Raw genomic sequence first — 27,823 nt, forward strand, 5'->3', positions numbered from 1 at the left:
TACTGACTCCCCGTGGTGGCTGTTTCCTGTGTCTTCCTGTAGGAGAAACAGCGACCTTCCCTCGGAGTGCCTGGACGGGAGTGACTCGATGCCCCTGGCGCAGGCTGTCTGTGGGCATGAAGTGGCTAGGGGACTCCAAGAACATGGTGGTGAATGGCCGGAGAAATGGAGGCAAGTGGTCTAACGACCAGCAGCAGCACCCGTCCAAACTACAGCATTCGGGGAAGGACGCGCTGAAGACGGGCCGGAATGCAGTGGAGCGGAGGTCAAGCAGATGTACGTATAGCGGGGTGCAGGTGGTGGACACGGCCGGCCAGTCCCTCCCTTTGTTATGCGTCTCCTCCCTTGGGCCTTCCTGGCAGTCTTTCATAGTCTCATCACCAACACGTGCTCTGTGCACTTTGACCTCCCACCAGCGTTCCTGATTATTGAACTGACACGAAGCTTCAGCATAAAGTTTGATGCTTCACATGATAACCTTCACCAGTCTTCTCTAGTCATGATTCATATTACAATTGGTAGGGTTTTAAAAGTACTGCGACTGAATTTCTCCCCAGTTTAAACTGTGTTGTGTGCATTTGGTAAAGGAATAAGCATGTCGTCGTTCTCTAGTCAATTTTCATAAGCACTCATGTCTGCTGCGAGTCGTACGTTGACTCTAACTTGCATGGCAGTGGAGTGGAGGGTCACGGATGGACTGCGTTGGTCAGTCTCATTGCCATCAAGTCACTTGCAAAGACTGCAACCCTCTAGGACAGGGTGGCTTCCAGCACTGACACCTGACACGCCGACTGCCTCGGGGTTCTGCGGAGCAGCTGTCGGTTTTGGTTAGGAGCTGAGTGTTTAGCTATTGGCCACTGGGGCTCCTTCACTTGACAGAACTTACTGCATTGAGTTGTTCCGATTCCCAGGGGCCCTGCAGGACAGCACAGAACCGCTCCTGTGGGTGCTGAGGCTGTAAGCCTTTATGAGAGCAGAAAACGTCACCCTTTCCCCCGGAGCGCCTGTGGTTTCAAACTGCTGACCTTGCCCAATTTGTATTGTAGCCCGCTCCGCCAGCAGGACCCCAGAGCTTGACCGTAGAGCCGTGTCATTTCATTTATGGTGTAAACACATCGTTTCGCCGGACGGTGAAGCGGTGCCCACAAGTTGCTTCATTTTCTTTGCACCCCGTGGCAAGAACGGACCTGCTTTGGGAGAGAATTTGTGAAGTTACATCTTCCACACTTCTAAAAGTAGCGGATGCCTGAGGAGGAGTGTCCACTGTGTAAATTGGCAGCTCTATGTAGATTGTCCAAAAGTCTGTGCTTTGTTTGTTTGTTAACAGTTATTGGCATGTCATTCACATGTCGTACATTCAGTAGATCAGTCATATTAAAGTGTGTGGCCATTTTTGAGAAAGATACCTTGTTGAATCTTTTGTTTTTCTTGAGGTTACTGTTGAATATCCGTAGATGGTCTTGGAATCGTCCTGGTTTCCATTTATTGGGTTGGCCTTACTGTGGGATTTTCTACAGTGTTAGGTTGATTTCACCAGTTCTGAGTCATCTCCTTCCCTTTACATTTAGGGGTATATGCTAGTCATTGGGCCCTTACTATCCCTGGCCCATCAGGTTGCTACCATGTAGGAGTCTAGGCAGGAGGCCCATCTAGGGACAGAAAGGGATGGGGAGCAGGTCTACATGGATTCTCCTCTTCCTGGACTCTCCCCCTCCCCTGAGGGTGCTGTTAGTCTGTGCTCTGGTCCTGCCCTAACGTGTGGCCTTTGATGGGTTCTTCTAGTTTGAAGGAGTTGAGAAATGACCACTTCAGTGGTATTGGTTCTAGGTAGTAAAATAATGCATTTCAGCTGTACGACACTAGGAAAGTGAACAGACTAGAACCAGAGCAAGCAGAATGAAGAAAAAGATTGATAGTCATGAAATAGAAAAATAAGATCAACAAAACCAAAAGTTGATTCTTTGAAAAGATCCATAAAACTGGGCCCCTTCATCCACATTAACCAAGGAAAGAGTGAATTCAACTCAGATTACTGAAGTCAAAACAGAAGAGGACATTACTGCAAAGCTTAGAGAAATAGAGGATTATTGGGGAACATTCTGAACTGTATAATGACAAAGTCAGTCATGTAGATTAAGTGAGCAAGTTCTTAGGAGGAAACAATCAGAATTGATCCAAAAAGAAATTAAAAAATATCAGTAAGCGGTTGAATCACTAGTAATAGATCTGGGTGGTTTTTGTCTTGTTTTGTTTTTTAATAGTTATTCACAGATGATTCATTTCTTCACTGGCGACTTCTACTAAATGTTTACAAAATTAAGACCAGTCCTCCGGAAACTCTCCCTAAAAATAATAAAGCAATGTTTTCTTGTCAACATCATTGTATGGGGGCAGTTACCCTGATACCAGAAAAATCACAAGAAAACTACAGACCAGTAAACAAACAAAAAATCTTGTTTTGACTCAGCAACCCTCTGAAGCAGGTAGAACTGCCCACAGTGAGTTTGCAGGACTGTGACTTTATGGGAGTAGAAAGTCCCATCTTTCCCCCTCAGAGCAGCAGCTGATCACACTGCTGACCCTTGTGGTTAGCAGTCCAACGAATGTCCTTGATAAAGGACATCTATGGAAAACCCAGAGGTTGGGGAACTCTTGGTGGGAAAAAAAGAAAAACCCAGAGGTGTTACCATGACTTAATAATGAAAGACTAAATGCTCAAACTTAAAAGTCAGGAGTAAGACCAGTACCTCCTAGGAAAAGAGAGGCACAAATCCTTAACAAAACACGAGCATACAAGTCCAGCAACATAGGAAAAGGATTCTACATCACGGCTAAGTAAGATTTCCTCCGAGAATAAATACAAGGCTGGCTTCCCCTCTATGCATGTATAATTTCATGTAGAAGGAGTCACACAAGGCTGGTCCCTGTGCCGTGAGGTGTGGGTTAAAGGTGTTCCAAATGTTCCACTTCCCAAACTGCTGCTTTACTATCCCTCTTTCATCCCGAACATCCACTTCGCCCCCAGGACTCTTGGCGCTTCCATCTTAAAGTTCCATAATTGGCTGCAATATCTCATAGAACTCCCAACTGCCAAGGAAGTGGCTCACTTAGCTGAGACTCTGTGGGTCCGATGTCAGTCTGGACAGTTCTCCTCACTCACGGTTACAGGGCTGACAAAGCCAAGCTGACAGGCTGCTGGCTCACCAGGCTACAGATGAAGATGGACCAGATGCAGGATCCGGAGTGAGATAGAGAACTTGACTAGAGCATTTCAGTATATTGGACACAGACCACACCTTCGAGAAAACCAAGGGTGGTGGTTTATTCACACCTTCTGGTACGGTTTCCATGAAAGAGAAATCCACTCTGATCACACCTTATTAGCATAACGAACAGTTCCAAAATGGGACCCTAACCAAAGGCACAGAGAGTGGGATTTATAATATAGCACAAGATGGGGGTGGGGCCTGGATTTAGAAGGGCCATGTTAAAATAATTCACTGCACCATTATCTGGAAAATCAATTAAGAGTCCAGAATAAAAGACAGTCATCTCAGCAGACTCAGAAAAGGCATTTGACAAAACCCAACTCTTTCTCATGACAGAACATTCAACAAACTCAAAATTTCCTCAATTTGATAAAGGATCTGTCTGAAAAACCCAGAGGTGAGACCATGACTTAATGGTAAAACAGGCTAGTTGTCTAGTCACGTGATCTAGTGCATGAAAAACACGAAAAATCCACTAAAACTATTAGAGCTAAAGACAAGTTCAGTGCGTTTGCAGGGTATTCAAAGTCAACCATTCTATACCCTTGCAGTGAACAACCTGAAAGTGAAATTAAGGAACTGTCTATTTACACTAGCATCAAAAATAGACTATTTAGGAATAAATTTAACAAATGCACAACTTTGAAAACTGCAAACAATGTTGAAAGAAGTTAAGGTCTCCCATGTTTATTCAGTGGAAAAGCTAATGGTAAAAATACTTCCCAAATTGAGATATGGATTCAACACAATTTTGATCAGAGTCCCAGCTTTGGTGGAGTGAGTGGACACCCCACCTAGTCTCTTTGCAGAAATTGAAAGCTGATCCTAAATTTCTCATGGAAATTCTAGAGTAGCCAAAACAGATCTTGAAAAAGAACAAGAACAAAGTTAAAGGACTTAGACGTCCCATTTTCAGAACTTAACTAGAAAGCTGCAGTCATCAAGAGATTGTGCTGACAGACGCAGTAGGATAGAATCGAGTCTAGAGACAAACCCTCAGACTTGCAGTTTGTTGTCTGTAGAAAGTCTCTTCAACCAGTGGTGCTAGGACAAGTGGGGTCAGCTCCCCCTGCCTCATACCATATATAAAAGTGAACTGTAAAAGCTAAAATTGTAAGACTCAGAAAACCACACTGGTGCAAATTTTCGTGATTTCTGATTCAGTGGTAGTTTATTAGCTATAAAAGTACAAGCAGCAAAAACAAAATAAATTGCATTCATCAAATTATAGAACTCCTGCTTTCAAGAGACACACCATCAAGAAAGAACACGCAGCCCACAGGTTGGAAGAAAATAATTTCATTTGATAGAGGTCTGGCACTCAGAATATATAAAGGACCTTCAACAGTAAAGACAGCCAGTTGAAAAGCCTCAAAACTTACTGCCACCGAGTGGGTTCCAACTCAGCAATCCTTAATTTTAAATAAGTCAATAGGCGCTCTGGTGGTGTCGTGGATTGCACACTGGGCTGTTACTCAAGGTCAGCAGTTCAAACCCACTGGCTGCTCCGATGCTGACTTGTATAGAGATTGACTCGATGGCAGTGAGTGAGTGAGTGCATTAAAAACTGGGCAGAGGTTCTGGAAAAGGTGGAACCCATCAGTGTGCCCCAGGATTGATAAATACGGAGAATGTGGTCTGCTAGACAGGGAGACAGTAAGGGCTCCAAGACGTTGAGTGGTGCCTGGTGCCACAGAGGGGAGCTTGGAAACACCACGCGGCTCGCTCCTCCCTCGCCAGGGGATTCCCACAGAGAGAAAGGGAGTGGTTGGTGGTTCCAGGGCCCAGCAGGGAGGAAGGGAGAAGTAGATACACCCATTGCCTGCCCTGAGGCGAGTCTGGGCTCCTGGGGGTCTTGCAGGCTGCAGTCTTGATAGGAGCAGATGGCCTCCTCTCTTGTCACCCAGAATGGCTGCCTTTTGCTGGGTGCACACCATCATCCTGGTGGGGAGTAGCCTTACACTTCCAGTGCACCCCCAGAAGCTCCTGGGTAAATAGGTTGTGACTGCTGGGTGGGGGTCATTTGGAGGGTGAGATGCGAGTGCTGTAAAGGTTGATTGTTGCGTTGGCTGCACGTTGCTGACAAACCCCTGACTTCGACACCCTAAGTGGGTAAATCTCACTAAAGCTGTTAGGGTGGGAAATGCGATGACCTATAGCTTTCCACACCCCTGCATGTGAAGAACGTGATTGAAAACCTCGGCCTCAGCTGTGGTAGAGTTAGGTGTGTGTTTGCTGCTTGTAGGAGTGGGTCTCCGCCTCTCCTCCCTGCCTCTGTCTGTCTTCCACACCTGCGTTCTGAGAGCCGGAAGAGTTGGTGACCTCTCATGATGAATCCCAGGAGCTGATGCCCCGACCTGGTCATACTGTACTCATGACATCAGCCACTTCCCTGCTTCCATTATCCCTTCAGAACAGGACAGCCTGTTGAGGGTGAGATCGGCAGTTCAAACCCGCCAGCTGTTCCACGGGAGAAAGATGAGGTGCTGTGACCCACAGGGGCGGTTCTGCTCTGCAGGTGACTGGATGGCAGGGAGTTTGAGTTTGTTGTTCACCATCTGCTGCTTCCTCTAAATTCTGCTACCTCACCCTGGCACCTAGACCCACTTCTTAGTCCTAAGGCCATAGTAGCTACACAGTCCAGGGACAATAATTGCGCCCCCCCCCCCCAGAAGCCTCAGAACCAGCTGCTGCTCTGGGAGTAGTCATAGACAGTGTTGTATGTCTCCCCCCCACCCCCACCCCCCTTCCTATCCGGGAAGGCTCTTGATACTGCCTTACTCTGCGTGCGCCCGCCAGCTGCCCCCATCCAATCTCCTCTCAGAGGGGAGAGCAAAGCTGGGAACCAGAGAGCCACAGCCCGCTTGACCCCCCGCCCTCACTGGCTAGCCAGAATGCTTGGGGGCCACCACAGCTGCTGCCTTGTCCTGATCAGACTGGTGGGTTAGTGAAGTAAAGGGTTTGTAACACTAGGTTCACGGACATCTCTACGGACAGGCGTCAACATTGACACGTGTGCAAAACTGCACATTTTTCTTTAAACAGCATTTTAAAACAACATAAGTATATGCTATTTATAAATGAAACTCTGTTAATTTACACAACTTAACCTGATTCAGCATTTGAGATTCTGGGTGGACGTATCTGAAGGTCGCTTGGGTGGGTCGTTGTGACCATGTCCGCGGCATTACCTGTCTTTACATTCCATGCTGACTTTCTAAGAGCTTTTTGACTACGTTTGTATTGGTGACTGAAGTAATGTTTTCATGAGTGAAACCGACTTTCTGGGATTCATACTCCATTTACGTTCAGGTCAAGTTGACATGCATCCATAGAGAGAGGTAAACCACACAGAATTTCGAGATTGGAAGACTTTGAAGAAAACAAATTAGGAGAAATGGATAAAAGTCAGCATCAGTGGTAGGGGGTAACTAACCGGGTTCTGTAATTTCACTGAGGAGATGGAAATGCGTCAGAATGGCACGCCGTGTAAGCCGAATGTTGAGGTAAGGTTTCCGAGTACCCCCTTTGAGTTACAGTTACTTCTCTGGCTTCATTCACAGGCCACGGGAGTTCCGGGTTTGAAGGACAGAGTCGCTATGTGCCGTCTTCAGGAATGTCTGCCAAGGAGCTTTGTGAAAACGATGACCTGGCAACCAGTTTGGTTCTCGATCCCTATTTAGGTTTTCAAACACACAAAATGAACACTAGGTAATTTCACGCTTTTGTCTAGGAGGAGCAGATGCTTTTGTTGAACTTGGCAGGCGGTTACTCTTACTCAGCATTTAAAGTGAGGTCCAAGGGGGGCTTTCTGTACGTGAGCCAGGAGGGGCCACCTGCGCTGCTGAGCTGCGTTCTTACTTATCCAGGAATTTTCTATTAATATATGAGGCCGGGAGCCGCCTCCAGTTCTGTTCTAGATGGTGAGTTCAGCTGGATTCTCGCAGCGCCCTGCAGAGCCCCAGGTTATAGGATCATTTCCCCTCCTCATACCTTACTTACCACCCCCATGATTTTATTACAGACCTTTTCTTCTTTCAGGTAAGTGCTGCTCTCTACAGGGAAATTTACTGTGAGGGTTGCCCTTTGAAATTTAGCTTCACATATCGTGATGCTGTGAATACAAATGTTCTATTTTTAAAGATGTGTCAAGTTTAGATCGACACTCGAATGTATCTGAAACTTAAGTTCTTAGCTGTATCGTGAGGGTCCAAAAGTTAAGAGCCATCAAATGCCAGTGACTCCTTTTCCCTGCAAGCAGAGCTTCTGAGATTGCAGCTGGCTAAGCACGTTGAAGCTGCAGGGGTGGGGAAGCATGTCTGTATTTTCAGCACCTCAGTGGCGTCTTCCAGGCCCGAAGCCAGCCCGAACGGTATACCAACCCTGTTGCCTGCTGAGAGCAGCAGTGCCGCCTCTGACCAGCGTGGCAGTGCCCTTGTGGTCATCTTACCAGACTCCCAGAATTTCTCCAGAGACCCTGTTTTCAGGGAGTCTAAAGGCCGCGGCGTCTAAGTTGCCATTCAGAGCAAACGAAGCCGGGGTAAATGGAGTTTGTAGATGTTAGTGGAAGGTGCTCAGTCTCCCATCATCCTTGTGGGTTTCTGCGAAAACGAGTGTCCTTTTTTTAGCCTTCATCGTTGAGCAAGCATTGATCAGAATGCTGTCTTAACATTTTCAAAGACGCTATTCTGTGGAACATCGGGAAATGGACCGTGTCCTGTTAAGACAGTGGGGAACCAACAACCCATCTTCAGTGAACACTGTGGGTCAGGGGTGTCCTTGGAGGCTGGGTTTGCGTCTGCAGATGCCCGGGCTGTCTCTCGGCACGTTTCCGAAACAACCCAAACTTAACTGCCGTCACGTTGACTCCAGCACACAGTGACCTGACTGGAGAGGATAGAACTTCCCCCGTGGGTTTCTGAAGCTGTAACGCCGTAGGGAAGGAGAAAGTCTGTCTTCAGCTGCTGCTGGTCTTTAATTGCTGACTGTGCCACCAGGACGTAGAGTAGGGCGGTGTTTTCATCGGGGCCCTGTGTCTTGAGGAGGCAGGGAGACCCTTGGAGCAGTGAGCAGGAACTGGAACCCATCTGGCTTCTCCTCATCCAGGGTCAGCCTGTGCGCTCCCTGGCCGTCCGCCCCAGGCTGTTGGCTTTCACTGTGCTTAGGTTTGGACTGAATTCCTTGTCACTGCTGCGGAGTATGACTTTACACATCACTTTATAATCGGGGCTTGACGATGGGCCCAGAAACCTTTCTAGACCTTCTAACTGTAATCATGGGTGGAAAATAACATGGACAGAAGAGAACTTGGCAGCAGTGGCCCCTGGTGGCCTTCGGGGCCTGCTTAGTGCTAGAAAGCTCCCACATTGTGTTGTGGGAATCGTTGCAACAGCTGATGTTGTGAGTCTAGTTAGGAACCGCGGGTCCAGTTGTGCCGTGTTCTCACTGTTGTTTGTGTTTACATTCCTGTAGCGCCTTTCCCTCGAGGAGCTCAAGACATTTCTCCAGACCCGACAGCTGTCCCCACAACAACCCCGTGAGGTAGGTAGCCTGAGCTTCAGACCGTGTGGTGTCAGCTACCCGGGCCTTTCGTGCTCGGTAAAGTGCGGTGTCGGCTGGCGTGCGCACGATTGTAGAGCGTTCTGCAAACCTTTGTAACTCGTTTGGATTCCGTACTCGTTCTACTTAAAGAACCCCGCTTGTACTCCATAACAGGGTACTTTTAAGAGAACCAAACCCCTCATCCAAAGATCAGGAGTCACTCCCTGGGACTCGGCCAGGTATGTGTTTGGTTCTTGTCTCTTTTCAGGCTGAGCAGCAAAGAAGCTCAGCGGGGCTGGTGCCCGCCGCCGCTGCCCTCTCACAGTTGTGAGCCGACACACTGGCCTCCTGTGGGGGCACTGCGGGGACACTGCTGAGGGCTTACCTGCCCGAGTCCTCTCCCTGCCTCTCCTCCCCTTTCTCCCTTTATCTGTCTGTGCCCGCTCCCCTCCTCCCCCTGTCAGCCCTGACTGTACATGATGGCGGCATGTTTCCACCGCCCTCTCTGGGGTCAGTCTCGAGGTAGCGGGTGCTGCACCACCCCTGTCCTCCTGCCCCTCTCAGTGAGAGCCAATGTCATTGTCCAGCCCCGGTCAGGGTGGGAGGAGAGGAACACACTTGGTGATCTCACTGAGCAGGTTTATCAAGAAGAGTGGGGGACCAAGGCATCGTGATTCAGAAATGTCCAATACCTTTTCTTTTCTCTTGCCACACTTTGAGCCCCATATTCAAGATGAGACCTGACCCCCGCTCACATCCCTTGCCGTCAGTGCGGCGTGCACACCCACTGTGGTCTCGAGACCACAGTCTGGCCACTGGCCCCTAACAGCAGTCTGTGTTCTCTTCCATTCCGTCGTCAGCTACAAGCCCCTGGCTGTGTACAGTGAAGAGCACGCTCTTGTCCTGCTCGGTTTCTTTTCGCAAGATCAATAAACTCACTGCCACCCAGTCCATGCCAATTCCTAGGACAGGGTAGAACGGCCCCTGTCGGTTTCCAAAGTTTCCCGCAGTAGACGGCCTCGTCTTTCTCCAAGGAGCAGCTGGTGCCCAACGCGGAGCCCCTTCGCCACCAGGGCTCCTTTGCAAAGGTTGCTGTCGTTCGTCTCACCTGATGGTGGGGGGTGGGGGCACAAAGCAAGGAGGGACTAGAACAGGAAGCTCTGACTGGAAAAGGTGGCAGGAGCGTGTGGACCCGCTCCCTCCCGGGGAGGCCAACCATGGTGTTCATGTCAGGCTAGTCTGGTCCAGTGCTCGTCCAGAAAGGGCAGAAAGAGCTGGCTTCTGTCCCCAAATAAAGGCTAGCCCCAGTCCTCGGGCTCACGATGCCATGCACAGCCTTGTGTCTCATTCGCTTTCCTCCGTGAAGAGGGCGGGGGTGGGGGGGGTTCCAAGCACCGTTCGAGGAGGCAGGCTTGCTGTGGGTGTTCCGTAATAGAAAGCCCTTCTCCATGGGGCTTTGTTGCAGGTAGAATACTCTAAAGGGCTTCAGTCTCCCACCACATTTGTTACCCTGGGATTTCACACGAAGTGTGCATAGCCAGGTGATTGTGGGGTACCTTTAGGGGTGTTTCTCTTTGCCATTGACACCGGTAGCCCCATTCTTCCTCTCTTGCCTCACTGTCCCCTCATGTATCTGACAGCCAACTGGCAGTAGATGTTCACAGTGTGAGGACACTATGTGACATTTTCAGGGAAATGGAAGTTCCAGCGAATGGCGGTCAGAAACCCTGTGAGAGTTTGTTCATGTTTGAGGCAGTGGGGTCGGGAAAGCAGGAGTCAGTCTAGGAAGGATGGAACTGACAGACCCACACCCATGGGTGTTGGCCTGATACAGGGTCTCCGAAGCTGTAAGTCTTTACGACACACAACCAGGCTCCTTTTGCTCCCACAAGAGTGGCTAATAGGTTTGAACCACCAACCTATATGTTACCAGCTCAGTGCTTGCCCCACAGCACCACCAAAGACCGAGGGCAATCCGCCTTCAGGTGTTGCTTGTTTTGAGTTGGTCGTGCCTGCGAGCCTCCACTGGGCACCTGCTCTCAAAAGGGCACACAGAGAGCACCTGCAGCTTTGGGAGCCGCTCAGGCCCCCGGACCTGGAGCTCGCTGTCAGTGATGACATGGTGCTACTGTCCTGACAGTGCCATAGAGCCATGACATAGCAGCATGCCACACCAGCCAAGTGCTGTCGGGCATGGGCAGGCATGTTGCAGGTCAGGTGCTAACATGGCGTCTGGGTCCTGCATCATTTCACCTTTCACACCGCCTGGGTCATGATGCCTTCGCGACCGCCTGCAAATGACCCAGCAGTGCAGGCCTGTGGCAAGAAGAGGAGCCCTGGGGGCATAGTGGGTGAGGTGTTGGGCCGCTAACTGCAAGGCCGCCAGACGCTGACTCCATGGCAGGACGGGGAAGCCAACTCCTCTCGTGGAGCTGCTCTACTCAGAGCTCCGATCGACTCGATGTCCACGGGTTTGACGGTGACCTTCTTGGTCAAGTTGATTGTGATGACTTACAAGCTCGATGGCTTGAGTGATGGATCTGACCACCTGGAGATACTCTTGCCGTCGAAAGGACTTCACTCGTCCATGAGGACTGGGACGCCATCCTGGAAAACTGAAAGCGGCCCGTCCACTTGTAGAGTAGTGTGTGAACTGTTGAGATCACTGTGCTCAGGTGCTGTGGGGGTTAGGCTGACCATGGATGGGAAGCTGCCTGCCTTCCACCCAGTAGGCAGCATAGCTATGCCCTTGCTGTCCTTGGCGCCTGTGAGCCCACCGGCTGGCTCTGCCTTCCTGCCATCCCGACTTCACTCCTCTCAGCCTGTGTTCTGACTCCTTGCTGCCGCTGCTGCTGATAGGTGGTCTGCTGCTGAGGCAAAAAGCCCAGGTCCCCGCTTTCCCCACTGCCCATGTCAGCATCGAGCCCAAACCCTCACTGAGCAAGCCCCCCAACCCAGTGTTGAGCCTGCACCCTTCCTCAGGATTGTGGGGGGCAGCCTTTCATGCAGGGACGTGGGTCTGTGGGGGCTGTCGCGGTGCTCTGGCTGTTTGGGGGAGTGTGTGGTGTGTGTGTTTGCCTCTCTTTTGCCCAGTGTGTGTGTGTGTGTGTGTGTGTGTGTGTGTGTGTGTGTGTTTGCCTCTCTTTTGCCCAGTTAACATTTCCAAGAGCAGGGCCCATGTTTCCTGGCTCATATTGCCCACCACAGCACCTTGGGTGCTGTCCCCTAAACCACACCCAGTCCACCGTCCTTGGTGAGGTCTGGGCCTGAGTCTCTCCTGTGAGATGCTGTAGAAGCTGATTGCTGGCCACACCACTAGGTCCTCTCTGGTGTAGCATTTTCAGGTCTAAATTTTAAATGGTAGAATGAAGGAGCATCCATCCACCTAGTTCACAGTGTTCTTAAAAGTCATGAGAAGTACTTTTCTTTAAAGCCAGGGCAGAGCTTGAGCATCTCTCTGCCTCCTTCCGCTGCCATGGAGTCATTCTGAGCCATAGTGAGGTTTAGGGCATTTCTTCTTCCTTGTTCTCATGTTATTAGTGGAATGACTATTTTGGGGGTGACAGTATATGACAAAATTTTCTCCAATTCCACAACTTCTCCGTGTATAATTCGGTGCCATTAATTAGACTCTTCGTGTTGGGCAACCATTGTTGACAGCCTTTTCTAACTGACGCCGCCACAGGACTTAGATTCAGTGTGCGGACGCTCCTGTTTGTCCTGAGCCCTGATACTGTTTGGATGTAAAGAGTGGCCGTCTGTAATCCCTTTTGTCAAAAATGTTGAGAGTTGGGGCTGCTGTCACATGTTGGCTTGTGGTCTCCCAGGCCTGGGGTGGGTGGGGACTCAGTGGCTGTTTGGGTTTCTTGCAGGTTCCGGCCCATCAAAGGGCGTCAGGAAGAGCTGAAGGAAGTGATTGAACGATTCAAGAGGGACGAGCACCTGGAGAAGGCCTTCAAGTGCCTGACGTCGGGCGAGTGGGCGCGGCACTACTTCCTGAACAAGAACAAGACACAGGAGAGGCTATTCAGAGAGCACGTAAGTGGGGTAAGCAGGTGGCTGCCGGGAATGTGTGCAAGCCCGACTTTGTGGCAACTGAGACAGGTCCCATCAGAACACGTCAGGGGTCCTGGGGAGGGGCATTTCCAGAGGGCACCTTGTCACTCTCCCAGAAGTGACACACACGCCTGCGGGAGGTTGGGGTCACTGAGCCGTGCTGTTAGGTGCTCTGCCATGGAGTCCGTTTGTAGTAGCCGGAAGTCTGTTGCTTAACCAGCTGGCGGGGCTGTCTTTCTGACTCCGAGAGTCTGTCAAGTCCTATGTCCCGTTTCAGGTATTCATTTACTTGCGGATGTTCGCGGCCGACAGTGGGTTTGAGATACTGCCTTGTAACAGATACTCGTCAGAACAGAATGGAGCCAGGATAGTCGCAACAAAAGAGTGGTAACTACGGCACTAGTCCAGAGGGGGAGCCACTGCAGTGCCCAGGCTGGGCCCCAGCAGCATGGAGAGGACTTGGGGGCGGGGGGTGGGGGTGGGGGGGTTGCTGCTTGCATCCAGATCCACCACCTCTAGGCCAACACTCATCCATTGAGCCAGCGTCAGCTCAGCTAGTGGGAGGTGAAGGCCGCCGAGGCCTGGACCCTCAGCTCCCAGAGGCAGACTTCTAGTGTCAGGAGAACACCGGTTGGGAGGAAGCCCTTGGGGTCTAGGGATTTGGTGGTAGACATTGAATAGTGTGTGCCCTTCCGAACAGAAGCTGCTGGGCCTGTTAGGCTTGGTGGAGAGCCAGAGAGGGGTGTTCCAATTGCGCCCTGTCTCACTGCCCCACACATGCCCACTTCCCCGGGGCCCCATCGTCAGGCACCTGAATGAGGAGGCCCGTGGGTGTGAGGGCGCAGTTCCTACCTCGGGCAGCAGGAAACCTGCTGATTGGCTCTCGTGGCTGCTTGTGTAAATGGGGTGGGCCAGCAGCTGCTGCGGGAAATAGCAGGTGTGAAGATAGGAGAGGTTGAGGTCCTTTTTGGGGTTCACTGGGTTAAATATGAAAGGTCTGGTTTTTCTGGTTGCACTAGCTTAGCAGGACTACAGAAAATGTAAGTCCAGCCCCCCACCCCGCCTATTCCCCACCCCATGAGGCTCACAGCATGCCTCCCGGGGAAGTAGCCAAGCAGTCTGGGTGCTCAGGACCCTGGTCCATTGCCGGTGGTGACCACCACCGCCAGCCCAACGCTCAGCGGGTCTGGGTCAGTGCAGCGGACCTTAAAGCCCTTGCCCAGTTCTGCCCTGGAAGGATGGCCCTGGTGGGACGGCAGCTGGTGCCCAGACTGCACAGGCCCAGGGGCTTCCCAGAGGAATTGTCCGAGGTGGGCCCCGAGGCTAGGGCTTCTCATTCCCTGGTGTGGATGGGGCTGCTGTTTTTAAGAGAAGCCATAGTGCCTATAATTGCTAGTCATTTTTAACACATCACATATTTCAAATAGGAAACGAAATGACAAAATAGAATTACTGGTGGGTTGTATTGCCGAACTTTCAGAAATTGAGGAGAACATGCTGCTAAGACATGGCGAGAACGACTTCAGTGTCATGTACTCCACCCGGAAAAACTGTGCCCAGCTTTGGCTCGGCCCCGCTGCCTTCATCAACCATGGTAAGCTGCGCCTCTCGGCTCCGCGCTCAGGGTCGGGTGATGTTAGCCAGCCTCCCTGCACTCCATAGGAGCCGCGTGGAGTGAACGATGGGAGGGACGAGAGGCCCTTGCCTTGGGAGGGCTGGAAATGAGAAGGGGGGGGGGGGGTGTCTCATTTTAATTCTCAGGAAAGCATCAGGACAAAGACTCCTTTAGCTTAAGGGGGCGCCTCCCCTTCTGTCCCGAGTCCTCAGTGGATGCGGAAAGCCTATTGCAAATTTCTGTAACTATTCGTGTTTCAGGAGCTTATCAGCAGTTAATTGACTTTATCTTTTGGACATTTTTCAGATTGCAGACCTAACTGTAAGGTAAGCATAAACCGTTTTTGGGGGGTAGCTCATGTACTGTGTGTCGGCTTCCGCCCTGCGTTGCTTAGCCAGTGGCTCTCATTGCAGTTTGTGTCCACCGGGCGAGACACGGCGTGTGTGAAGGCTCTGAGAGACATTGAACCCGGCGAGGAAATTTCTTGTTACTATGGAGATGGGTTTTTTGGCGAGAACAATGAGTTCTGCGAGTGCTACACTTGTGAAAGGTAAAGTCACCATGGGCTTGGCGGCCAGCTCCCCCCACCCCCACTTCCCTATGCACCCAACGCAGGAGGGCCTCCGGGGTTCTTCAGGCAACCCTCTGAGTGCACGCACATGCACAAGCTCATGGGATGGGCGCTGTGGCACTGCCTCCTCTGAGTCTCACGTGCCCATCGGAGAGCAGGTCCTAAAGACAGTGGGCAAGGCCACTTCACCGCCCACCACACCCCAGCAAGGGTCTGAGCAGGGCCGCCCTGCTACCTTGCATGCTCTCTCTGAAACTGTGTCTTGTGGAGTTTTGGTATTTCCATGTCCATAGTCTTCACAGTCCCTAAGCTCTGTCTGTCCCTTGCTGGACCTCACGGAGGAACCTCTCATGTGGCCTACCAAGATCCTGGAGTCCTTGAGAAACACCCACACCCCGCCCAAACCTGCCAGTGGGACTGCTCCCTGAGGTCGTCGTCATGGGACTGACTGCGCACTGGCTGCAGAGGGGCTCCGAGAGCACTGCCAGGGGTAGTCCCATCTAGGAGTGGTGCCGCCAAGCCCACATGCTGCTGGACCCCTTACCAGCCCGCCTCCCTCAGTCCCCAGACAGGAGCTAGGAAGGTGCTGTGGTATTAGCTGGGCAGAAGCTCAGGTTCCTGCATGTGAGTTGTACTGCAGGTTGGAGCCCAGGTGCCGTGCCACATCCCAGATGCACCCAGCTGTGGGCACCTGGCAGCCAGGATCAGTCTTCCGGGGGCGTGGCGGATCCCGTGGTGGAAGGAGGCTCCTGCGTATGTGCTCTCACCCCTGTAAAGCTGGCCTTTTCTGTATGAAAAAGGGGGAGGCTTCCAATGTTGGCTAGCTCTGAGGCTTTCTATAGTCACGGGAGCCACCACCCAGGGACCCATTAGTGGGCGCTGAGCCAGCAGGGTCACCCATGGTGGACAGGGGTCAACAGCACTTCCAGGACCTAGAGTAGGAAGAAAGATCTGGTGATCTACTTCTGAAAAGGCAGCAGTGAAAACCTTCGGAGTGGCCTTGGAAGATTGTGGCCACCAGCAGTGCCCGGTGATGAGCCCCTGAGGCTCGAAGGCTCTCAAAAGCTGAGAGGGGGAAGAACTGTCTCCTCCAAGTAGGTCCAACAGACCTTCCGGGACCTTCGTTAGCTGAGGGGACACAATGCAAAATGAGAAGAACCCGCTGCAAACATCCAGTACTCACCATGAAGTGTACAAAGCCTGCATCCAGGAAAGTGGGAAGTCAGCAAGATTGAAGTAGAACACGCGAACATTAACCTCCTAAAATGATTATACGAGTTTGAATGAGCTGGTACCTCTCATTTTGAATCAGATCACCATATAGTCTGATAGGCCAAGAATGACAAATTGAAGGGGATGTGTCACAGTCATCCCCAAAGAGAACGCGCCAAGTCAATTCTGAGGCCAAAAGCTGTCGGTGACAAAGTAATAATACATTTGCCCCCAAGAAGGACCACTTAATGCTGACTATCATGTAGGTAGACACACCGACCAGTGATGCCAAAGATGAAGACTTGTATCAACTTTAGTGGTCTGAAATCAACCACGGCAGTCAAGATAGGTTGATCGCTGCTGGTGATTGGAACGTAGAAGTTGGAGACAGAAGGCTTCGTGGCTGGGAAATAGCAACTGTGGTAACAATGACACAGGGTAGAATTTTGCATGTTCAGCGGCTTATTCATTGCAGCAATACACACGGACCACGCCAGGTGGGACACACAGGAATCAGGCCGTCCAGATAGTGTCTGTGGGAAGAGATACATGGAGAAGCTCAATGTCTTCTGAACTCAGCCAGGGCCTGACTGCCCAAGAGCACCCCACCCCAGCCCCACGACCCTCTGCAAGTGCAGAGTGAAGCGAGCCCACGGGCGTCCCAGTGTGCCCTGGGTCCCCTAGTTAGGGTGCCGGTGAGCATGTGGAAAGCACCTCGCACTACCAGAGGAGCAAACACTGCTCAGGCACAATGCTCCCTAGAGACAAGGATGAGGAGACTTTATCTCATTTACTTTGGACATACTAACATATCAGCAGGGGAACCAGACCTGGAGAAGACCTTCTTGGTTAAGCAGAGTTGCCAAGAAGGAGGAGGACCAGTGGCTGCGGATGGTCTCCAGCCTCACGATGGTTGGTGGCAATAAGTAGAACCACAGGGGAGTAGGACAGAGGGGCTTTAGGCAAAGCTCCAATCTCTAAAGTAATTCTGTGTTCGCGTTCACTTATTTTGTGTGAAATATACTTTAATTATATCCCATATTTCTAGAATTGAACTGAACAATGTTAGAAGTGAGGATAGAAAGTTCTGGAACCTGAAAAGAATTGATCTTATCTCTTTATCTGAGATACCGTGGTGGCATGTTGAGTAAGCATTTGGCTGCTAATAACCTGGTCTGTGGGTTCAAACCCACCAGCCTCTCTACAGGAGACAGAGGAGGCTAAGATTGACAGCCTCTGAAGCCTGCTAGAGTCGCTGTGAGTTAGCGTGGTTTCCCCGGTGAGGGGCTAGCTGTACCAGGGGGAGCAGTGTGTCCTTGGCAATCTGCCTCTGGGAGGCCGCCCAGCTCTCTGGAAAGTGGTACCACAGTCCACCGCACAAACCCACTTGAGGCAGCCCTTTATTTTTTAAGTGATGCTAATAAACAGAGGCACACCTATTCTTGAAGGAGCGCACCCCCACCCAGTGCCGCTGCTGTTACACCCAGGCTGTTGATGATCTTGTCGTTCAGTGACTTTTCTCTGACCAGCTGAGCCTTCCTTAGATGCAGGTCCATGGAGTGGAGTTTGTGCTCCTTTCTTCACACGGCACTCACTCTGGTAGCGGTTTCCCTGAGCTTTGTAGAGTCAGCCGGCAGGGAGGGGCTGTGCTGTTCTCCCCCTGGTACGTGCCCCGTATGCCACAGAAGAGCCCTGGGACTGGATAGAGCAGGAGAGGTCACAGGCCATTCTCAGCCAGGGTGGCAGCTAGTCTCCTGAGCCTTTGACTTACTAACGCTTGGCTCCCAGGTTCCCAGCAGCCAGAGCCATCCTGCCCTTCGTTCCGCCCATGCGTTTGTGAGTCCTTACCAGCCATCTACTCTGCATAAGAGCTGGGGGGGGGGGGGGGCGGCCCAGGCCTTGCTACCATTGGGCTTGGCTCCGAGAAAGCATCGCCACCACCGCTGAGCCACACAAGGAGCAGGAGCCAGCACTGTGTGGCATTGAGCAGGAGGAGAGACCCGCCGGAGAGGCTGGGCGGTTGCCAGTGACAGCTCTTCCAGGGTTTGTCCGGTGGCATTGACAGCAGCTATCACAACAGTCTTGGTGAAGAGGAGACTTCTGGGAAGAGGGCGCCCATGCAGAATCGCCCGCTCTGTGCTCCCGTTGTTAGATCGGAAAATCAGAGAAGGTGGCTGCTAGTGGAGGCCCGGAGCAGAGCTCTTGTCTTCTCCTGGCTGTGGATACCGAGCTCAGTCCGTCTCCGAGGACATCCTCAGCCAGTGGGAGCCAAGTGGTCAAACTGCCCGCCCTCACGTCCCCTTCCATCCCCGAATGCCAGAACCCAGCCCTGGGGAAGGGGTGGGAGGATAAAAATGAGCTGGTACCAAGGGCTCAATAGAAAGTAAATGTCTGAAAATGAACGAAGGCAACATATGTACAAACATGCCTGGTGTAAGCAATGTATGGATTGTAACAAGAGATGTAAGAGTCCCCAATAAAATGATAATTAAAAAAAAAAAAGAATTACAGCCCTGAGGGAAGGGGCAGCTGATAGCACTGATTACTGTATAAGCCCACTGGAAGGGAGCGAGCAACAGAACTGTATGTGAGTGGCTATAGTGGACGGTGTTAGAGATGGCCTAAATAAATAAGGGTTCTGGGGGAAGGAGGGGTTGAAGAGGGGCTGATACCAAGGAGTTCAAGAAAGATATTTTGGACCTGATTGTGGTAGCAGTTGTACAATACTGCTTGATGTGATTGAACTGTCTGTAAGAGCTCCCAACAAAATGACGGAAAAGAAAGAAGAGCTAGAGACAGAGAAGGCCGTCTGCTCCTGTGACAGTGTGAGTCGATGTGACTCCGCGGCAGGCGAACCCGTCTCCTGGGTGTGTTTTCATCTGACATCAAACTGAGTAAGTGATGGATTGTTTTGGGATGAGTCTGCTACAAAAGACCCCTCTAAAGTGTTCAAAACCAAAGATCCCACTTTGAGGACTGAAGTGCGTCTGACTCGGTCCTCATGTACTTGGAAAAGCTGAACAAGAAGGAAATGCACTGAAGAACGGATGCATTTGAAATAGCGCGTTGGTAAAGAACATCAGCTAGACCTCGGACAACGAACAAGCCAGTCTTGGGAGAGGGACCGCCAGAGTGCTCCTGGGAGCAAGGCGGAGAGACTTGGTCTCACTTTGCAGGTGGAGAAGGACGTCCTGCCTGAGAGAAGGTCCGTGAGAAAGTGGAAGTCTTTCACCCAGAGGGACAGACACCGCAGCTGCCACAGTGGGTTCAGGCATCGCAAGTGTGAGGACGGCGCAGCGGCCAGCGCAGGCCCTGGCTGCCTGGTGCTCTGTGGAGTTGGAACCGACTGGACGGCTCCTAACCACCCAGACGTAGTTCAAGGACATGCTGTGACTGTTGTTCTTTTAAGTAAGGGGTCGATGTCAGAACAGAGGTGGGACGTGGCAGATTGCTCTTCTGAAGTCGCAATTGAGACCCAGCATTTTTGTGTCTGCCACTTAGTTCTGAACTTGAAGAGTTTTATATTTCTCGCTACACCTGAAAATTTACATGGTCTGATAGTTTTCCATGGGCAACTAGTGACTTCATAACAACAATTATGCCAAATTCTGTTATGCACCTCGGGCTGTTTGCATCTTAAATTTCTGTGGAGCATCCTGGAACGGGTGTGTGTCCAGTGATGACTCGGGCCTCGCCTGTTACTCAGCCACGGCTGCTGGCGGGGCAGCCACTGCCCTCAGCCAAGCCCTCGGCAAGGACGTGCAGATCGCGGCGGCGGCTCACCCTGTGCTCTTATCTCTCAGGCGTGGAACTGGTGCTTTCAAATCCAGAGTGGGACTGCCGGCGCCTGCTCCTGTGATCAATAGCAAGTATGGACTCAGAGAAACAGACAAACGCTTAAATCGGCTGAAGAAATTAGGGGACAGCAGCAAACACTCAGACAGCCAGTCTGTCAGCTCCAACACTGATGCAGACACCACTCAGGAAAAAAACAGCGCAAGTAAGTGAGGGGCTGGGGCTGGAGGGCATGCCCCCGCGGGCTGCTGTCAGCACGCTTTGTACCACTTGCTTTCTGCAGCGTGCCTCGGGTCTGAACTGTTAGTACCGAGGGCAGCTCTGGCACTCAAGAGCTTCTACAGGGCTGAGGGGCTCTAAAGATGGTTTGGGTGCCTGTGCAAATCCCACCTGCAAATAGCACCGCCCACCCCACACCCAGGTGCCTGTGCCTGTGGATCTCCGGTAACTGGATGTTGAACCCTTCACCGGGTGTTCCAGGGCCATCCTGCACTTCAGAGAAAGGTTTTTCAGGTGTTAGTGGTGGGCATGGGCATGGGGCCATTAGGCCCTCCATGAAGATGGGGCTGAGTAGGACCCTGCCAACCCAACTCAGGTTCAGGGCCTAGTAGGCAGTGCCCTGTGCATGACGGACAGAGTTACCTCGAGAAGCTGATCCAGTGGCTCTCTCGTGTGTAGGAAAACGATCTCAAAAAACCATGAAATACGTGAAGGTATCCCCGCCCAGCTCAAGTCCATAGGCATGATGCTAGTTGAGCCCTCTTCAGACACCCTCATAGCCGCATGCTGATGATGCAGAACGCCGAAGCAAGAAGTGACAGTCCGGTGGGTGCAGAGTTGCATGATCCCAGGTCAGTCGAGTGTGGCAGGACACCCACAGCTCTTGGGGTTGGGGAACCCATGTGGGGCTTCCCCTGCCTCCCCACGGAGTGCTGGCGGGCTCTTTCCAAAGGAACTGGTCCCGTCCAGCAGCTGGCAGACTTGGGTTTGTGGTGGCAGCCCTGCCTATTGCTGTGTGGCTGACGGCCCATGGCCTTGGCCACCACAGCAGAAATGAAAAGGAGAAAGCAGCAAGACTGCGGGGGAGGGGGAAACGACACACAATACGTGATGGAAACTGGAGAGAACGGAGGAAAAGTAAACAGGAAAAGAAGGCAGGCTCCACACGCCCGGAGGCAGCCTGATCTGGCCCTTGGTTGAACCGATTGCTGCTCTTCCCATCGGGTGGTGCCCATTTCTCTAGTTGCCACTTAGAGGCTATGCTGTTTAGCCTGCCCTGCCCCAGCATGACGGGCGGGCTGGTATGTGGCCCGCCTCAGGCTGGGCCTGTCTGGGCTTTTAAATAAGGTGCTTGAACACCTGGGAGCCTCAGCCTGGTTCCGAGAGGTGCCCACCACCACCATATAGAAAACCTGAGCCGAGGGCTGGGGTCCCCACGATGGTGAGCCTCACTGCCTGAAGCCCTGGGACTCTGCCGCTGGAGCCCAGTGTGAGCTGGAGCCCCGGGGGGACTAGAGCAGGCAGGTGATGGCTGTTGGTGGTGGGTGCAGCACCAAGGACCTGTGTGTCGTGGGTGCGGCCAGTCCTCGGTAAAAGGCTTTGCAACATTGGTGGATGTGAGTGGGTGCTTTCCTGCGTTAACTATGCCACTCTGTATGCCTCGGTGTGTAAACATTTACCTCGGCACACTGCTCAGCCGAGAAGATGAGAATACAGGTACTTATTGTGAAAGGGGCTGCGTGTGCTGCCTCGCTACTGTGTCACCACCACGTGAGTAACCCTGACTGAGAACCAGGTGGTCTCAGAGTCTGTTGGTGCTGACAGAGCAGCCCTCGCACCTGACTGCTCACGGAGACGTGCTGGTGTGACCCGCCTAGAAGGACACAGCAGTGTGCTTCCCTGAAGATGGCAGCCCAGCAAGGCCACTGGGCAGTTCCCCTCCTCTGTCCAGCAGCAGGGGGCAATGGGCATCTGATGGAAACACAGGAGCATTGGCTCTGGTCCTGGAGAGGATGTGGCACCTGAGCTGGGCTGTCTGTAATGATGCTGCTGCCCTTCTGTGTCCCCAGCCCACTTCTCTGTTTGTCGACGAGCCTGGTTCTTCAGCAGCAGGCGGTGGGCACGCCAGGCCTTCTCTCTCGAGGAGCTGAGTGTGGGCGGCAGCATGGGCTGCGTTCTCTGCCCCAGTCTACACTGGGGATTGAGCTGCTGACCCAAAGAGCTGCTTTCTTAAAGAGACTCCTGTGTCCAGTTGAAGGATGAGTCATCTCTGCGTGGCCGGGCGTGCTTAGAAAGGCGACTGTTTATTCAGCATTCGGAGAGGATCAGTCGATGAAGGCTGCTCTCACGGCCTGAGTAGTGCACACCACCGTACCCACATCTCACAGAGGGCAACTGTGTCCCTGGTAGAAACCTCCTGAGACTTGGGGCGTCCATTTCCTGTTCCAGAGACTGTGTCCTGGTCACGGTGCTGCCCTCATGCCTTACTGTCACCATGGATGGGCCCATGCTGGGCTACCTGCTGCTTGAGGACCCCCAGAAGTGCCCCTTACCCATGAGCTGGGACTGCGGGGCTCCTGAGAAGCAGAGCCCTGGAGGGGTGGCCAGCTGGGTAGCTTGAGTAGACCTACGCCCCTCCTCAGCAGCTCAGGGCCAGCCCAGCCCTGTGCTGGCGCTGACCCCTGAGGGTGAGGCCGTGCTGGGAGTGTGCCTTCCCCCAGCCACTGGCCAGATTCTCCTGTTTGGGACATGTCCCTCCTGTCCCGAGTGGCGCTGAAACAAGGGCAGCAGAACCCAAGTCCCCTGCAGGGGACTTTTAGGAAGTGGGCCTTTAACTTGGCCATGTGCGCACTCCCCCTCTGCCTCTTGGCACTGCTGGTATCCCTGGTCACTCTCCTGCCTGCCATCCTGCGTGCCGAGTCTCGTTTGTCTCTGACTGTGAGCGCACTTTTGAGTGGGCTTTTGTGATAGCACTGCCTTGAAGACAACAAGGCCAGTGTGGACAGCACACATGTCCAGGGTGCCTCCTGTGAAAAGGCTCATGGGGAATCCAACGGGACTCCCTGAGAAGGGGGTGCAAAGGGGAGGCCCAGGCTCTCCTGGTGAGGCGCAGCAGCCCCGTCATGGGAAGAAGTGGCAGGTGCCCGTCTGACTGCACCTCACTAGCCTCCGCCCGCGATCGCCGGACAGATGGAGAGCTGGGCTTGAGCGAATGGCACAGTGGACCGCGGAGTTCACAATGTCGTTCCCAGCCCAGCCTGACGGGGGGGTGCCAGGAAAGGAAATCTGCCTGAGGGGCAGGCAGGAGGCTGCGCACAGCTTGGGCAGGGAGTTGGGAGTGCAGCTCAGGAGAAGGTGCTGTTGTCTGATGGGTTCCCCTGGGCAGTGGGGGGACACAAGTGTGCGGGGAGATAGGTGTCTGTTGGCACCGTGGGTAAGTACGGGGCTGGGAGCATGTCCATGTGCTGGCCCATCACCCAGAGGGCATGTGCAGAGTGCAGAAGCTGGATGGTGACCCTTCAAGGGCAGAGCAGAAGGGACGCCTGGGCGACGAGCGGGCGAGGGCTTGTCGAGAAGAGCGCTGTGTCATGTCTGCGGAGGGAAGTGTCGGTGCGTGGTGACGAAGTCTTCAGGGTGCTGACTGGGTGCAGGGGAGAAGGTGGCGCGTGTGCCCCTGTGCTCTGGGGCGACTGTGTAAGGGGCATTGTAAGGGAAAGGAGAAGAAAAGTCTGGCCGCCACCATGATGGTCCAGAGAATGACCTGTGTCTACGAGGCCTGGATAAGCGCAGACTCAACTAGACGGCTGGGGGCCGGCCAGCGGCCACCTTTCTGCCCCGCTCAAGTGCTTAGTGACCAGCGCCATCCCCGTCCACTCTGTTGGCACACCTCATGCCAAGTCCTGCAGCGAAAGGATTCTCTGATCCCTTTCCAGCAATTCCATCTGACATTCCATTTCCTTCAGACCCTTGGCAATAAACTGCCCACTCAGTCGAATAGTGCCCACACTTCCTACAACTGCGTGTCCAAAGTCCCTGGGTCTAGTCATGGGCCCGGTGGAAGGGCGTGTGCATGCTACTCTGCCGTTGGCACCACCCCGTGAGTCAGGCTGCACTGGGTGTCAGAGCTGTTGGCAGGCAGACCCCGGAGAACAGGGCTGCCCTCGCTGCGGCTGTGGTATTTTGGGAAGGCTGGTTATTCACCAGGACTTCATCATCCAGTAATGGCTAACTGATGGTTGCAAACCCGCTGCCCAGACAGAGGAGTAGGCGGACAGGCATTTGCCTGGCATCCTCAGCTGCCCGGTGTCCACCCCGGAAGTTGTGTGCTGGGCTCTTCCCCTGCTGCGCTTCCTGACCAGCAGGGATGGTGAGGCGCTGATGAGCTAAGGCTGACCTCCCGCCATAGTCTGCTGAGGGAGGCCCTTTCCCCTGGGCTGGGGGGCGGGCGGCACTCACCTTGTGAGAACCTGACTCTTGCCTGTGACTGGAGGCACCAGAGAGGAAAAGTCCTGAGCCCCAGGTGGTCTGGGGAGTGGGGGCGCCGTGCTGGAGAAGAGAAGGGAGTCTGCGATGAGAAGGCCGGTGTGGGCAACGCTCAGATGCAGGAAGGTACAGAGAAGGAGGAGGACGGAGGAAGTGGGCCGAGGGATGGTCCGTGGGGGGAGCTTGCCCTCAGGGGCACGAGACAAAATGGGTACGAACAGCTGAGCAGTGGGCAACAAATCTGCCGGACTTGACAGAGCTAAAAAACAAATGTGCCAAGAGCCGAACCCCCTGCTGGACACCAGGGGCTCACCCATCACGACTCAGGCGCCCTCCTCTTGGCCCCCTGGCCCCTCCCGGGGGAGGCTGAGGGCTGCAGTGTTCCGTTGACTGGTCCTTGGGGAGTCGGAGGGGGTTTTATTTTTATTGTGGTAACTCTATTGGGCGTTACAACGCTCACTTCTCAGGGTTGGTTTGTTCTTGTTGGAACCACGTCATAGGATTTGCCTTGGGAGGCCATGCATAGTGGTGTGTTGTCCTAGACCTCTGGCCAGGGTGGCTGATGAGATTCAAGGCAGTGAGTATCTTGGAAGCCTCTTAAAATGGGCTGGAGGGGTGAGGTGTCCTGAGGAGCAACCTCTCAGGCCACCGTGATGTGCTCTGGTGTGCTGGACGCTGTGGCCAGCGACGACATGCTTAAGTGGTGGGCAGTGTCTGGAAATGAAAATGAAACAAGGAACCTCCTTCGTAAGGATGCTCAGAGGTTTGAGCCCACAGGTCGCTCCCTGGGACACGTGTGGTGTGCGTATGGGGCAGCAGTAGAGAGGAGAGGGAGGCCTGGTGCTGCCGTGGGTTCGAGCTGGACTGCTTCCTGACGGGCTGGTGGCTCAGACCCAGCTGCTCCACAGAAGCAAGCTGAGGCAGCCCACCACCGGCAGAGGGTTTGGGTTGGAGGGGAGAACTGGGTGAGAGTGCTAGAGCACTTGCAGCCCACCACCTGGTTGGGCCCTGCGTCCCGGAACTGCGGTGGACCCACACGGTTTTTCTTTTTTCCTGACCCCGCAGCTTCTCACCGGAAATCTTCAGTTGGTGTAAAGAAGAGCAAGAGCAGGCCGCTCCCCCGGCAGCCAGTAGCGCGGCTGCCAGCTCCCTCCGACTCTACCTCATCCCGACTCGCTCATGTGAACCACTCCAGGGTACCAAAGAGACTGAAACCACCGGCCAAGCCTTTCCTCTCCAAGGTCAAGTTACGGAACCACTGCAGGCGGCTGGAGCAGAAGGCCGCGTCCAGAAAACTTGAAGTGGGCAGCCTAGTACTGAAGGAGCCGAAAGTCGTGCTGTACAAGAGCCTGCCCCTGAAGAAGGGCCAGGAGCCTGAAGGCCTGGCGCAGGCTGGTGCGCCTGGGGGGTGCTTGACTCGACATGCGGCCAGAGAGCACAGACAGAACTCGGGGAGGGGTGCCCCAGCGCGGGGCGAGGGCTCCCCCTGCTCCCATCCCCCCCGGCGCTCGGCGCGCACAAGGACCAGCCTGAAGGAGGCCTTGGACGCCCAGCTGGACCCCAGCGCAGAGGACAGCCACATAGAGGGCCTGACAGAGCTGTGCGCACACGAGGCCCTCCCACCAGCTCCCCGGCTGCTGCAGGAGGACCCAGCGCCCGAGGCCACACAGCTGGGGGACTCAAGGGCCCCCAAGAGTGATGGCAGCACTGCCAAAAAGAAGTGGCGGCCAGGAAAGATGGGAAAGGCCTTCAGCAGACCTGAGGAGTCCACGCCGGGGCTCAGTGCCCCCGGAAAAGAGGGTGCAGGGCCGGCCATGGCAGGCGCCCACTGTGACCTGGGCGAGCACAGTGGCACGGGGGCCATGCCAGCGGGCTATGCTGCCCGCACCCCATCTCCCGTGGGCTGTTCGGTGGTCACATCAGACAGTTTCAAAGCAAAAGATGGCTTCCGGACTGCCAAGAGCAAGAAGCAGCGGCGCATCACGCGCTACGACGCCCAGCTCATCCTGGAAAACAGCTCAGGCATCCCCAAGCTGACCCTGCGCCGGCGGCGCGACAGCAGCAGCCGGGCCACCGAGCCGGAGGAGGACGGGGTCAATGCCTCGAAGCTCAGCATCAAGCTGAGCAAGGACCACGAGGGCGACAACAACCTCTATGTCGCCAAGCTGAACAACGGGTTCAACTCAGGGTCGGGCGGCGGCTCCACAAAACTCAAGATCCAGCTGAAGCGGGACGAGGAGGGCCGGGCCGAGGCGGCCGGGGGCGGCCTGTGCTGCGGCGAGGCCCTCTCGCTGCTGGAGTCGCGCATGGAGGTGGGCGAGTATGGCCAGTACGAGGAGGAGAGCTCCGGCTCAGAGTCCTCCTCGGAGGGCAGTGGGGACGAGGACGAGGACGACGAGGAGGACGACTTCGACGACGACTTCATCCCCCTGCCCCCCGCCAAGCGCCTGAGGCTGATCGTCGGCAAGGACTCCATCGACATCGACATCTCGTCCCGGCGCCGCGAGGACCAGTCCCTGCGGCTCAACGCCTGAGCCGGCCCTGCGCCGCCTTGGAAAGGAGCCCACACGGGCAAATGGAAAACAAACTGGTCACTCCTTCCCTCACTCCTTGGCGCAGCCCTTCTCTGGTCGCCCTGGGGCGGCCGGGCCGTGTTTCCATCGCAGTTCTTCCCTGGCCGCCCTGCCTTCCCTGGCCGCCCTGCCGGCAGGGCCAAGCCTGGGCCGGCTCTGTGGTGGGGGGGTGGGGGGGTTGTCGGTCAGTCGGGCTCGAGCAAACCACAGGGCCTGTCTGGCCACATGGGGACACTGAGCACATGAGAACGTGGCCATGCCGTTTGTTGGAGTTGAAACTTTTTTTTCCCTTCTTTATTCTTTATAAACTTTCTAAGAGCGTCCACTGGCTCTTTAAAACCTGGCTAAACAATAACTTAAATCATAGCGGCAGCATATTAAGGTTTTCTAGTATATGCTAATATCACCAGCAAGGACCTATGGCTTTTTTATTTCTTTGCTACGTGCCCCTCCCGCCCGGTGCCCTGTCTGTGGTCTTGTCGGAGGACAGCAACAAACGTTTGGTACAAGGACCTGCGAGGCCGGCGGGGGCTGGCGAGTCCCACGCGCCGTATTTATTGCTTGTGGTGTAAATTAAAGACATTGTATTTAACACTTTTCGATCCTTTTAGATAAAATTGTTTTTTGCAAGAATGATTGGTGCTTATTTTTTCAAGAATTTGCTGTGAGCCGTGAAGTGAGGTGCCGCGTGGGTCAGTGAGCCACAGCT

General features: G+C 53.7%; 1 protein-coding gene across 3 annotated transcripts; it reads left to right on the forward strand.

The window, feature by feature from the left end:
• Positions 1 to 27,212, forward strand: KMT5B (lysine methyltransferase 5B). 3 transcript variants are annotated; one of them, XM_045297249.1, is made up of 10 exons: positions 1 to 276; positions 6,833 to 6,980; positions 8,742 to 8,810; positions 12,683 to 12,857; positions 13,144 to 13,253; positions 14,294 to 14,460; positions 14,788 to 14,807; positions 14,895 to 15,031; positions 20,068 to 20,264; positions 25,607 to 27,212. In XM_045297249.1, the coding sequence occupies exons 1-10, from the start codon at positions 117 to 119 to the stop codon at positions 27,073 to 27,075; spliced, it is 2,652 nt and encodes an 883-aa protein (XP_045153184.1). In that variant the 5' UTR covers positions 1 to 116; the 3' UTR covers positions 27,076 to 27,212. The 3 variants fall into 3 exon arrangements, with proteins under 3 accessions (XP_045153184.1, XP_004713649.1, XP_045153185.1); XM_004713592.2 differs by having other exon boundaries at positions 3 to 276; positions 12,683 to 12,848; XM_045297250.1 differs by lacking the exons at positions 1 to 276; positions 6,833 to 6,980; positions 8,742 to 8,810; positions 12,683 to 12,857 and having other exon boundaries at positions 13,171 to 13,253; positions 14,347 to 14,460.
• Positions 27,213 to 27,823: the final 611 nt, after the last annotated feature.

Source organism: Echinops telfairi, unplaced genomic scaffold, assembly GCF_000313985.2.
Source record: "Echinops telfairi isolate 266 unplaced genomic scaffold, ASM31398v2 ScPeMD7_7417;HRSCAF=8455, whole genome shotgun sequence".
Classification (NCBI taxonomy): domain Eukaryota; kingdom Metazoa; phylum Chordata; class Mammalia; order Afrosoricida; family Tenrecidae; genus Echinops; species Echinops telfairi.